Source organism: Eumetopias jubatus, unplaced genomic scaffold (genome assembly GCF_037043125.1).
Source record: "Eumetopias jubatus isolate StellerSeaLion01/CBP00866 unplaced genomic scaffold, mEumJub1_p1.0 scaffold_5, whole genome shotgun sequence".
Lineage (NCBI taxonomy): Eukaryota > Metazoa > Chordata > Mammalia > Carnivora > Otariidae > Eumetopias > Eumetopias jubatus.
Genome location: NW_028274811.1, coordinates 57,267,238 through 57,280,040, shown reverse-complemented (window position 1 = coordinate 57,280,040; position 12,803 = coordinate 57,267,238). Strand labels below are relative to the sequence as shown.

The window sequence follows — 12,803 nt, the reverse complement described above, 5'->3', positions numbered from 1 at the left end:
TCAACAGCAGAATGGAGGAGTCAGCGGAAAGAATCAGTGAATTGGAAGAGAACAATAGAAAGTTTCCAAAAAGAAAAACAGAGCAAATAGATTGAAAACAAATTAACCGAGCACCAAGGACCTTTGGGACTATCACAAAAGATTTAATACTCATGTCACTGGAGTTCAGGCAGAAGAAGAGAAAAAATATTCAAATATATAATGACTGAAAGTCTTGCAAATTTGTCAAGAGACACAAACCTACAGATTCAAGACTCTGAGTAAACTTCAAACATAATAACCCAAAGAAATCCACACCAAGACCAAGAAAAAATCTTGAAAGCAGCCAAAGGAAACACCACCTCATCTATGGGGGAAAACACTGAGATTGCTAGACTCCCCCCTCTCTACATGTTGTACATGTTTTTAGAATTCCCCTAACAGCTTCTGAGCAGCAATGCCGCCCTCACCCGCTCCAGGGAACACTGGGTTATATCAATCTTGAAAATCTCAGCCTTTCTGCATAATAACAGAAAATTTCATATCACCTCTGCTTTAATTTGAGGGGCTCCTAGATAGCTTCTTGATGGGGGCTGGTCTCTGGAAATAACCAACCATGTGAATAGAGAGTTGAAACTTTCAGCCTCCTACCTCACCCCTGACTTCTGGGGAGGGGAGAGGTGCTGGAGATTAAATTCAGTCACCAATGACCCAGGATTTAATCAAACATGCCTACATAATGAAACCTCTATAAATCAAGAGAGCTTCCAGACTGGTGAATGCATTCACATGTAAGGATGGTGGTAGTGTAGCCTAACTAACTCCATGGGAACATGGAGGTTCATGCACTTCGGACTCCTCTGTAGCTCACCCTAGGTACTTCTTTATCTAGCCAATTATCAAACCTGTTCGTGGGGTGGAAATACACAAATCTGCAGTTGGCTGGGCAGAAGTGTGAGTTGCCTGGGCACCCCATTTGCAGCGAGCATCGGAAACGGGGCGGTTTTGTGGGACTGAGCCCTTTCACTTGTAGGCTCTGATACCAGCCCCACGTAGTGTCAGAATTGGAGAACTGGTTGGTGTTGGAAAAGACACCATATATTTGGTGTGAGAGAGTATCAAAGAATATCCTAAAAAGTTTCCCTAAGCTTCTATTCCAAAAAATGGTCCCTCACATCTCCACGAACAAACTGGATCTTATAAGGACTCCACTAAAATGCGTTTGTGAGGGTCCTTCTACCCCCTTTTGTGCCCCTCAAATTATCATGTGCCATAACTGTCCGTGATCTAACCTGGGAAAAAAGCTGAAATGTCATCAGGCAATCATTATGTTATGCTTTCCTTTGATGCTGAAATCTTGAGGATTGAAGAATTATAGTGACATTGACACAGTGGAAAGGTGTGGTCTAAGGAATACATGTGGTCTCTGTCCCGTTTCCTAGCTCCTAAAACCTGAGTGAGAGGCATGCCTTCAGTTATTCATAAGGCACCCCTCTCATGGTGCCTGCAGCTCTCCCAGACTTCACCACCCTCCCTGTTTTCTCTCACACAGCCATGTCTCCTACTAAAATTTTCACCCACGTTTAGTTCTGTCCTGCCCTCTGCTTCTCAGAGGACCCGAGCAAACACAAACAGCAATTTCTGTTTTTACCAACAAATTCTGTTGAATTACAGCAGGTCCATGTTTCTCATCGGAGGAACCTGCCCAATTCATTGTTTCTTGTTTTTTGGTTTGTTTTTTTTGCATCTTGGTGATCACATCTATTGAAAGGGTTGGAAAAAAATTAAAATGCCCTTTAGCCTGAGAATTTTTTAATTATCCACAAATCAACTCGTTTCAGGAGTGGAAGAATCCTTGGTCATTTGTTAATATCAAAATTTACACAGGTTTCTCTTTTGAGTGTCTTCTACATTTAAAGAGGCAATCATACAAAAGCTCCTATATTCCATACAGGATAAATTCTTTGTTTCAGCCAACTCTCAAAGGAGGGACAACTAGTACAACACCATCTCCCTGGACAAAAAGCATTGGAATATTCCGTTTTGTTGATTTATATATCTCTTGGTACGTTTCCTCAACAATTTCTATAGTAGTCACAGTTTCTTCCACATCTCCCAATATCATTTAAATGCTGATCATAAGCATGTAATCTGCCTCGAAGCTCTCTGTCATGTCTCGTTTTCACATAAATTCGCTCATCTGGGCTGAGCCTGATGAGATCCAGGGGCTCTTCTACAGTGTTGGTAGTTTGTTGCTGGTCCATGTCGTCCGCCATGTTTCAAACTCTGCACCCTTTCCCCTCTTGCTTTTTGTTTTTTTAAGCCAGATTTTGCCATAGAAGAATATTCATCCTTCCATCCCGTACGGTAGAGGGATAAGCAGCTGATCCAGCTAAAGAGTAGCAAACTCTGACACGTGTAACATAAAGGCATCCGGCTATGCCATAGTGTGGCTTTAACAATAAGGGATTTATTTTAAATGTACAGTTTAATCCACATCTGGGCCCAGTTTGCAGGAAGAGAGGTTGATAAAAGAATGCTCAGTGGATACTGCAGAGTCTTAATCTTTTCTTTCTTTCTTTCATTCTTTTTTTTTTTTTTTTGGCAGCACCCTCATCCCAAGGCCCATGGCATCCACCCCAGGAGCTCGTTCACAGCAGAGAATTAATGTTTGTTGAATGACTGAAGGAGATGCTGAATGTGGAGTATATGGTTCCTTTCAGAGCCTAAACATTCAGTAGGAGGTTACTGAGGGTCTAGTAGAACTTGGATAAGGACACATCCACAAGAGTTTGAGATGTTCTGCAGGAGATGGGTATATAGCTCCTATAATGTTCCTATATGGTCAGTAACAGATGTTGTTGAAAATTCTTACCCCAAATGTCTCTGCATAATCCTAGGAAAATCCCTCCTCCATTTCAAAGTTCAGAAGATACTGACCCCATCCCTCAGCAGAGAGGGCTCCCATGGTGACAAAGTATACACGAAATAAAAGAAGGAAAAGGCCATTTGTCTTTGCTCATGTCAAATGGGAAAACAGGGCTTCTATTCTTTTAATTATTCAGCTGCTACAGCTCGACCCCAAAAGTCTATCTTTTAGTCCTTTCTCTGATATAAGATGCTTTTTTACCTTCATGTTGGGACTGATGCCTAACTTTCTTCAACTAGGAATCTTTGTTGTTGTTGTTGTTGTAACTGGAAATACCTTGGGCTTTCCTCCAACAGACCAGGAAGGTCAAGAGATATGGTCTAGAGACTTCTCTGTGGTTGCTTAATACAAAGCTCATGCAGACACTTGCAAAGGAAGGTTAAGAGTCCTCTCAGGACTGATTAGCAGCTGAAAATGTGGTCCAAGAGAGGCTATTAAATCCTACCCCTCACAACTGCATTATAGGTCGCTCATATTGTCAGCCAACAAACTAAGTCATGGACACAATTAAATCCCTTCACTAGTTTCACTGCCCGATCACTTATTCCTGCTAGCAACTATATTCCCTGATAGTTTCTTTTTAAAAGGTATGAGTGAAAACTACAGCCTCAGAAACCAGGTATTTTTTTGGATTTTCACTTCCCTTGGGAAATGACAGTTTGGCTTATTTTTCTGTGACTTCTCTGTGGTCCCAAGAAGCCCAGAGTGCCTCTTCCTAGAGGCCCATTTCAACATACCTGCAGTCTGTGGGGTACAGTTCCACAGTGACCACATCCAGAGAGTTCCAGGCCGAGATGGTCAATCCATTATACAGACACAGCACGCCTACCATCATGGACTCACTGCTGCCCAACCAGAGGAAGAAACAGCTGATCCCCGAAAGTACCATCGAGCCACCTGCCAACGAAGCCAACAAAAGGCTGCCATGTTTCCCGCCATCTTAGGAGAGAATGATCCTTGGGTCTTCGACATCTCTCAGCAAAACTGAATCCCAAGGGGAGGACGTGGCCTGGACTCCAAAGGCTCAGGAACAGGTAGCCTCACCTGTATAAAGGTTTGCCTCCCCAACTGCCTTCTGAACACAGCAAGCAGGAAATGCACATCGTCAATTACTCAGCTACTTAAGTGGAAAAATATACATTAGTCACACATAATTAGTTCTTCAGTCTGTTAACTCATGGAAGCACCTCAAATGAAATGTAATTAGACATAATTTTCACTGAAATTTAGTCCTCATGAAAGGTCTTAAGGAATTTCTCCTCATCTCTATGGGATACATATCCCTAAGGGGGCAGGGAATATAGTGGGGACCAGGTTCCCTGGAGATGACAAGGGCAGCTCTTTTATTTTATATGAAACCAAGCACATACCTAGCATCGTTAAGCGCCCAATTCTGTCCATCAGGAGAGCAGACACGATGTTCCCTGGCAACACGGCCAATGTCCCCAGGAAGTTGACAAAATAAATCCAGTAGGCACTATAGTCATCATCAAAGGTAATCTGGCATCCCGTCTTGTTGTGAAAAAATGAGCAGTTTTGAAATTCGCTATCAGTGAATTTATATGGCTCAAAATCTGTGGACACAAAGACAGGTCATCAAGCTCTCTATAGTTGCGCACCAATCTAAGAAAGCCAGTCAAGAATTCAGAAAAGAAACATGGTATTGTAAACTTGAGGGCTTCAGGTCCTGGCCAAAGCACAGGGGCTAGTCTAGAACCTCACATTACAAGTTGAATAAAAGAATACGTTAGAGTCCAGTTATTCTCTGATTTTTTTATGGTTGGCCATCGCTAATTACATTACTTGCTTACTTCTTTATAATGTTACTTTGTTCTAATTATCACGTTACATAAGTACTATCATTACAGTACTAATAGCTTTCATACCACAATTACAAAAACAATTTGTTTCAAGATGTGGATGAATCAGCCTTTAAGGGACTCGGAGGCAAAGAGGAGGAACAGGACTTTCCTTGGGCCCATTGAGGCTGAATGTAGAAGTTGAGGTCAAAGTGGAGGAAGGCCCAAAGGAGTAAGAGTTGCCCTTATTGGACAGTCACTAGCTGGCAACAAGGTAGCGCTATACTCCTGCCAGTGCTGGCCTGTTATTTCGGACTCAGGACAGACACACCAGAGTGCAGGGGTGGGAAAGCAAGGGCTCTGCCGTCAGATAAAACTGTTAGCTGTTACCAGGTCTAAGAATGTGGCCAAATTACTTAGTTTTTCCAAGTCTCCACTATTATCTCACCAAATGAGATAATGTCTAATGACGGAGAGTAGGAACCAGCATATGGTAGGTGCTCAATCAGTTTCCCCCCTGCCCCTCTTTTCCCCCGGGGAGTTTTCCAAACTCCATTACCAGGATTGCACTAAAAAACTATCTGATTAAACAGCCATGCGTTGTCCATCTCTGTTCGCTGCGGCTCAGGCATGATCACTTAAGTGGACATCAAATTTTGAAGCCGGGATTATAAACAAACAAACAAACAAACAAACAAATAAACTACAGGGTAATTCTTTTCTTCAAACATTACTCAAAGGAGGGGCGCCTGGGTGGCTCAGTCGGTTAAGCATCTGCCTTTGGCTCAGGTCATGATCCCAGGGTCCTGAGATTGAGCCCCGTGTCAGGCTCCCTGCTCAGTGGGGAGTCTGCTTCTCCCCTTGCCCCTCCACCCACCTGTGGGTTTAAGAAATAAATAAAATCTCTTTAAAAAATTAAAGGATTTTTTTTTTAAGAGAGAGAGAAATTGTGCACACACGAGTAGGGTGGGTGGGGGTGGGGCAGAGGGGGAGAGAGAGAGAGAGAATCTTAAGCAGGTCCCATGCTCAGTGTGGAGTCTGACACTGGGCTCAATCTCATGACCCTGGGATCATGATCTAAGCTGACATCAAGAGCCAGACGCTCAACCGACTGAGCCACCCAGGCGCCTCAGGATTTTTTTTATTTTAACTTGGAACTTCAGCAAGTCCCATTTGCATTAAATCCGACAGAGACAAACAATAAAAGCTTAACTATGATCCGGTCCGATTAAGGAAATCCGTTCCTTTACACTTTAATTTCTACTTTCTGCATAAGCTGCTGCCCACACATGTCACAGGGGTGTCACGTTTCTGCCAAGAACGGGGCCATCTGAAGAGGCCCCAGGCACGGCTAAGTAGCACACCTACCCGTGTTGTCAAAAACAGTGTCAATAAATGTGCAGTTCTTGAAGTAGGTGTTGACTGAAGTCACATCCTCAAAGATGCAGGCCTTAAAAAGTGAATCTTTGAAAGTTACAGATTTGAACTTCATCCCTAGAAACCTGCCCAGAAAACACACAGAAAAATTCTTATCAATGACTGTGTCCATCAGGGTTCAAAGTGAAGTCAAACAGGTTTAGAGATCTGATGCCCCACTACCTACGGACTCTCCATAGAGACATTAGTCTCTGGATCTTCTGGGCTCGCAGCTTCCCCTCTTCCTCATGCAGCCTGTCCTTTGGCTATCTCCTGGCTCACCGATATTATTTTCCAGCAGAAGAGCTGGCATTCAAGATAACTTCATTTAGCTTTGCAATGTTGGTAAAAGATTTTGTGGAGTATGCTATTGAAGGTGGAGAGTTTGGAGATTAACTGTGGCTACCGATTCCTTGTTTTTAATCCTATCCTCTTGCTCTTGATCATGTGCCTTTATTTGAAAATTCTCTATTTGAGGTTAATGGCTCGAACTTTAGAATGTGCTCCCATGCTCACTTTTAATGGAAGTCTGTTTCCTAAGCTAAAAATTCAAGTCTTCTTCATTCTCCTATAGGGCTTTCTGGTTATTCTGAAGAGACAACACGAGAATTCTGCTTCATTTATGTGAGGAATGATGAACTCAGGGCTCATAGAAAGAAAGAAACTCACAGGTCACTCTCATTTCCATGAATATTTTTCTTCTCAAAGCCAACAGGTATTGCTTGAACCAGGCAGAGCGATGAGAGAGCTTTGCTCTTTTGGAAAAGTGTAGAATGATGAAACCTGCTCAGATACCTTTTTGGGTGCTGCAAGGGGCTGGGGGGGGAGTGATTCTAGATGGTGAAGATGATAATAGTCGTGATGATCCTAACATCTTAAAAGAGTCTACGACTCCGATCTGTCCGTGTTGATAAGGACTCCCAGAAGACAGGGATCAAAAGTCACATTGTGTCTAGGTAAGTTATTAAGAAACCATGAATGTATACTTAGCTAGTCACTGAGATGAAAATGCTTGTTCAACTGGAGAATAAGTTATTATACCAAATACCGCTCGGGGCAGAAAGGGTCTGAGCCTCCCAGGTAAGCAAGCTGACCGACTTAAAAGCTATACGCTCTTTAGTACTTTCAAAATTGTTCTCACCTTAATGCCTGATTGTTTTTGTCAGCTTAAAGTGCACTGCGGCCTAACACACCACCATCTTAAAAAATAATCTTATTTCAACCTTTACTCCACGGGTCTAGAGTAAAACCATCTAAACCATAAATTTATCCACTAAAGAAGAATAATTAATGGAACTTTTTTTTTTTTTTGAGAGAGAGAGAGAGAGTGAGCAGGGAAGGGGCAGAAGGAGAGGGAGAAAGAATCCTAAACTAGCTCCACGCTGAGTGCAGAGCATGATGTGGGACTTGATCTCACGACCCTGAGATCATGACCTGAGCCAAAATCAAGAGTCGGACGCTTAACCTACTGAGCCACCCAGGTGCCCCAATAACGGCACATTTTAAGAATATTAGCAATTTTCTGAAATAGATGAATTTCGAAAGGGAAAACTATTTTAGGTTTTTTATGAATAGATAATATGTACATAGAGTACACAGGGTACAAAATTGAAAACATTGAAAAAGGATGAAGTAAGTCTTTTCCCAGCCATCCTCAACTCTCCCAGTTCTTTTGCCCAGAGATGGCCAGTGTGGCCAGTTTCTCGTGTGCTCTTGAGGAGCATTCTATTTATGGAGTGCTAGCAAGTGAGACACACTATTCTACACCTTTTGCTTTGCTTCATGATAGTCTACCCTGGAGGCTATTCCAGATCAGTACCACAGCATTGAAAAGTGGTGCCATTTTATGATACTGAATAGGAAAGAAAGCTCTTTGTAAAAAAAAAAAAAAAGAGTTAGTGGCATTTCCCATTTCCCTCAAGGACAAACAAAAAATCAATAAAAATTCTATCACCTTCTAAAATAAATATATATGTTTTACAGGGATTTTAGTACTATTAAAATCGCTAATCCTTATATTGCTAATGTAAAAAAATTTCCTGGTGGTGGCTGAAGAATCGGCTTAGAACTTTAACAGGCATCATTTAAAATATGTCAGAGACACAAACATATCAGACATATTTCTAATGGAGTAACAATACTTTTAAAAATAAATGAAGTAAAATTTTACCCTGCCATTACCGAGCACGGCACTCTAAGGTTTCCGTGGAAAAACAAGCACAGACTCTGGTTGGTATTTTATGTGGGAGAGTGAAGGTGATCCTACACGCCTTGCATAAAGATTAGGCCCCTCATGGAACTGCCAATTTAAACAATTCTCTCCTACTTCATAATTCTCCCTTTCGTTATAGAAACCATAAGCATCCTATAGAATTCTTTTTCATCCTTCCGCAGTGGTTTTGCCCTGCAGAACTTTGTTCAGTTTTTAAAAAATTTTTTACTTTTACCATTTCTGCCTTTGGCACAATTTCCTAAGAATAATGTAAACCACCAGGAGCTCACATCAGCCATTATTTGCTCAGACAACAACTAACGGATAGAAACAAATGGCCCTGTCTATCCCTTTCCCTCCCTGAAAGAATGCACTGGAACCACCTTCCTGAGCCAGTTCTCTCCCCTTATCAAGATGCATTCCAGATTCCATCTTCAAAAACGTCCTTTGCTAACTTATTCCGTATTTTCAAAGCCCTGAACTTTGAGGAATCATTCCTCTGCTCTAAGGGAAAGTCTTCCTGATACGATGTAGCGCCACTTCTTGATTCAGCCTCCCGGAGAAGGAAGGGCTTCTGAAAAGTGGTCCCCCTTTTCAGGGGTGGGAGACAGGCATCAAGTTACACTTCGGGTTTCTTCTCTGAATTAAGTAACACCATCACCCATCTTACTTCCTCGTACTCCTCACTCTTCTCTTCCATGACTTATTTCTGTGGCTTTCCAGCGTCTCTAAATTTTCTCTTCATACCAGTTAATTCCGCTACTTCACAAACGTGAAACGGCGGTTTCAGCAGCAGTTTTAAGCCAAGGACTGATACACATACACCTTTTTTTTTTTAAAAAGCTCATTTGGACGTGTACAAATTCAGTTTGAAAATGACTAGCGTACAAACTAAAATAACAAAAAACCAAAAAACAAGCAAGAGTGCATGCTTCCATGCAGCGAAGTCTCAGAAGAAAGACATTTTTCAGAACAGATAGCAAATTAAGTTATTTCAAAGTTTCTGGACCTGCCGTTGTCGTATTCCGCTCCCGTGTGCAACTGATTTGCCATTGTAAAGTTAACACTGAAATTTGAAAATTTCTCTCTCTCGATCTTTTCAATGGGCAACATGTTCGATTGCAGATGTTTAATGACATCAGGGAACCACACGGATAATCCATAGTACCTGCAAAGACAAAGACAAGGGAGTATGTACGGGTGCTGGCACACCCCGTGGTAGTGACCCCCCCCTCCACCCTGCAACATTTTCAGAGAGGCAGGGGTTCCTGGAGAAGCACTTGTGATTCTGATCGGCTCCCTGCAACACAAGGAATCCTCAAGCAGTCATCTGTACTGTCCCCTCCCCGCCATGCGTCAGTCTGCAAAAATCACGCTGCAGAGACTGCCTGGGAAGCCCCAGGGATAGGGGTGCTGCACTCTGCCTTTGGGCAGGGACCTGCAACCTACACCAGCACAGGGCTCCCTGACCCTGATGTTCGTCTCATCACCCCAGGCCTCACTGAGGAACCCCATCTCCTAGTCTGGTGGTACAAACTCTTGGGCTCGCAAAACTCTGAGTACTGTTAAATGACCTTTTTACTAATGAGGACTATTTCTTGGTGCCTACATTACTGTGATACTGTTAGCCCAAGGGCAGAGACCCATTTCTCAAATGGTTCAAGGCTGGGAAAAGGGTCATTTGGGTTATTACCTGAAAATCCAGGTTATTCCCACGTTCTGCCGTACCCTCTTACGTAGGACTCTAGCAGGGGGCAGCTCAGCCATTCCGCTGTGCTCTTCAGTACAGCAGTCTCTAGCTACAGGGGGCTACTGAGCACTTGGTGGGTCGTAGGGTAGCTCTATTTCTAACTTTCTGAGGACCCTCCATACTGTTTTCCAGAGCGGCTGCACCAGCTTGCATCCCCACCAACAGTGCAAGAGTGTTCCCCTTTCTGTGCATCCCCCCCAACACCTGTTGTCTTGTATGCTGCTTTTAGCCATTCTGACAGGTGTAAGGTGATATCTCATTATAGTTTTGATTTGTATGTCCCTCATGATCAGTGATGGTACATTTCATGTGTCTGTGGGCCATTCATAGGTCTTTGGAAAAATACCTATGATCCAGCAATTGGGTGTTTACCCAGAGAATACAAAAATACAAATTTAAAGGGATACATGCACCCTGATGTTTATAGCGGCATTATCTACAATAGCCAAATTATGGAAACAGCCCAAATGCCCATTGATCAATGAAGGGATAAAGAAGATGTGGGGTGTGTGTGTGTGTGTGTGTGTGTGTGTTTACATATATGTACATATAAATGGAATATTACTTGGCTGTAAAAATGAATCACATCTTGTCATTTGCAACAATGTGGACAGAACTAGAGAGTATTATCCTAAGTGAAATAAGCCAGTCAGAGAAAGAGAAATACCATATAAGTTCACTTATATGTGGAATTTAAGAAACAAAATAAATGAGCAAAGGGAAAAAAAAAAAAGAGGAAAACCAAGAAAGAGACTCTTAATTATAGAGAACTGATGGTTACCAGATGGGAGGTGGGGGGCGGGGCGGGAGAATGGATGAAACAGGTGATGGGGATTAAGGAGTGTGTTTGCTGTGATGAGCACCAGGTATTGTATGGAAGAGTTGAATCACTATGTTGTACAACTAAAACTAATATTATACTGTGTGTTCACTAAATGGAATTTGAATAAAAACTAAAAAAATACAAGAAATGTGGCTAATCCAAATGAGATCTGCTGTAAGTGTAAAATATCAAATTTGGAGACTTAATGAAAAAAAGAATGTAAAATTAAGTCATTAATCATTTTTATATTGATTATATGTTGAAATTACACTACTTTGGACATAATGAGCTAATAAATAAGGTACATTATTAAAATTAATTTCATCTGTTTCTTTTTATTTTCTTTCATGGGGCTGCTTGGAGATTTAAAATGACATATGTGGCTTGCATTTTATTTCTATTAGAGAGCGCTGCTCTAAGTTGGTGGTTCCCGAAGTAGGATCTCTGGATGAGCGGCATTAGCATCGCCTGAAAACTCGTTACAAATGCAAACTCTCGGGTGCTATCCGGAACGGCTGCATCAGAAACTCTGGAGATGGAGTCCTCCAGGTGATTCTTTGGATGCACACTCTTCTCAGCCTGAGGTGCCCCATGTCTAATATCAGCGCAATGACAGTACCCACCTTCCTTACTCTGGTTAAATGGGATGCAAAGTGCCTAGCACATAGTGAGTGTTCAAAAGACGTCAGTGTTTATCCTCATCACTGTCATCAAGATTTCTGAAACATCTCTGCCTTGGGATTCCATAGATCTCCAACCCCTTCTTTTCATAGACCATGACCAAATCACTGTGGCGGTGTGAGTGGTGGCCACTAAAGCAGCAATGACTCAGGGACGGAACATCGATCACACTGCTCTCTACTCATATACTGAGGACAAAAATCTTTGAAAGTGGCAACAATGAGGGCAGCACACTAGCCTGGAATGTATATCATCAATGATGTGGAGGAGTTTCAGCTAATTTGTCATTTATTCAGCGAACATTTACTGAAAATCTACCAAATGCTAGCCACTCTTTAACATTTCAGGGATATTACAAGGAAACCATCAAGCTTAAAATGTGGTCAGCAATAAATAACAAAATATTAGCAAACCATGTAAATCTCCACATCAAGAATAGAACTTTTGACTACTTATCTTTGTACCTAGTTGAGTGTTTAGAACATAGTAGGCACTTTTTAGCCTTCTCTGCCTTCATTGATTAATGTGTCTTCTAGAACTTGAGTGGGAGTTACTTTACATATTCTGAATCTACCCTCTTAACTTGGAAATAAGGAAATAAAACTTGGTAGTGTCTCCAAGTCACAGAGCAGAATGAGGTATTAGGTCTTTTTTTTTTTTTTAAGATTTTATTTATTTGACAGAGAGAGACAGTGAGAGCAGGAACACAAGCAGGGGGAGTGGGAGAGGGAGAAGCAGGCTTGCCGCTGAGCAGGGAGCCCGATGTGGGACTCGATCCCAGGACCCTGGGATCATGACCTGAGCCGAAGGCAGACGCTTAACGACTGAGCCACCCAGGCGCCCCGAGGTATTAGGTCTTCTGATCCACACTTTCCTTGTCTCTCCATTTACCACCCCTCACGGCACTATGAAAGACCAACCATCTTTGATCACTCACCTGTTTTAACTTAGGGATGTTTACAGATAGAACCTGCGGCACAGATGTTGGGCTCTCCTAGGGCATTAAGAGCCAACTGACCTGTAAGTATAGGGTATTATCTAACTGCCTCTTTTAAACAGTAAATTACACAAAATAGAGTTGGACACAAATATTCTAAAGCCATTAGCAAATAAAATTCTGATATTTTCTTCCTATCTCCTCTTTTCTTAGAACCCACATATGGTGGTTCTAGTCGTTCAGTAACTACTTATTGAGCACTTACTATGTGCCAGGG

General features: G+C 42.2%; 1 protein-coding gene and 1 pseudogene across 1 annotated transcript in view; both read right to left on the bottom strand.

Moving 5' to 3' along the window:
- Positions 1-12,803, bottom strand: part of SV2C (synaptic vesicle glycoprotein 2C) — a 200,361-nt gene that overhangs the window by 21,280 nt on the left and 166,278 nt on the right. Inside the window, exons 9-12 of the mRNA XM_028114546.2 lie at positions 9,345-9,503; positions 6,076-6,209; positions 4,279-4,482; positions 3,646-3,805 (exon numbers count right to left, since the gene is read on the bottom strand). Of these exons, the coding sequence (XP_027970347.1) occupies positions 3,646-3,805; positions 4,279-4,482; positions 6,076-6,209; positions 9,345-9,503 (657 nt within the window). The remainder of the gene's footprint in view (positions 1-3,645; positions 3,806-4,278; positions 4,483-6,075; positions 6,210-9,344; positions 9,504-12,803) is intronic.
- On the bottom strand, positions 1,949-2,255 carry LOC114217630 (U6 snRNA-associated Sm-like protein LSm3 pseudogene; annotated as a pseudogene).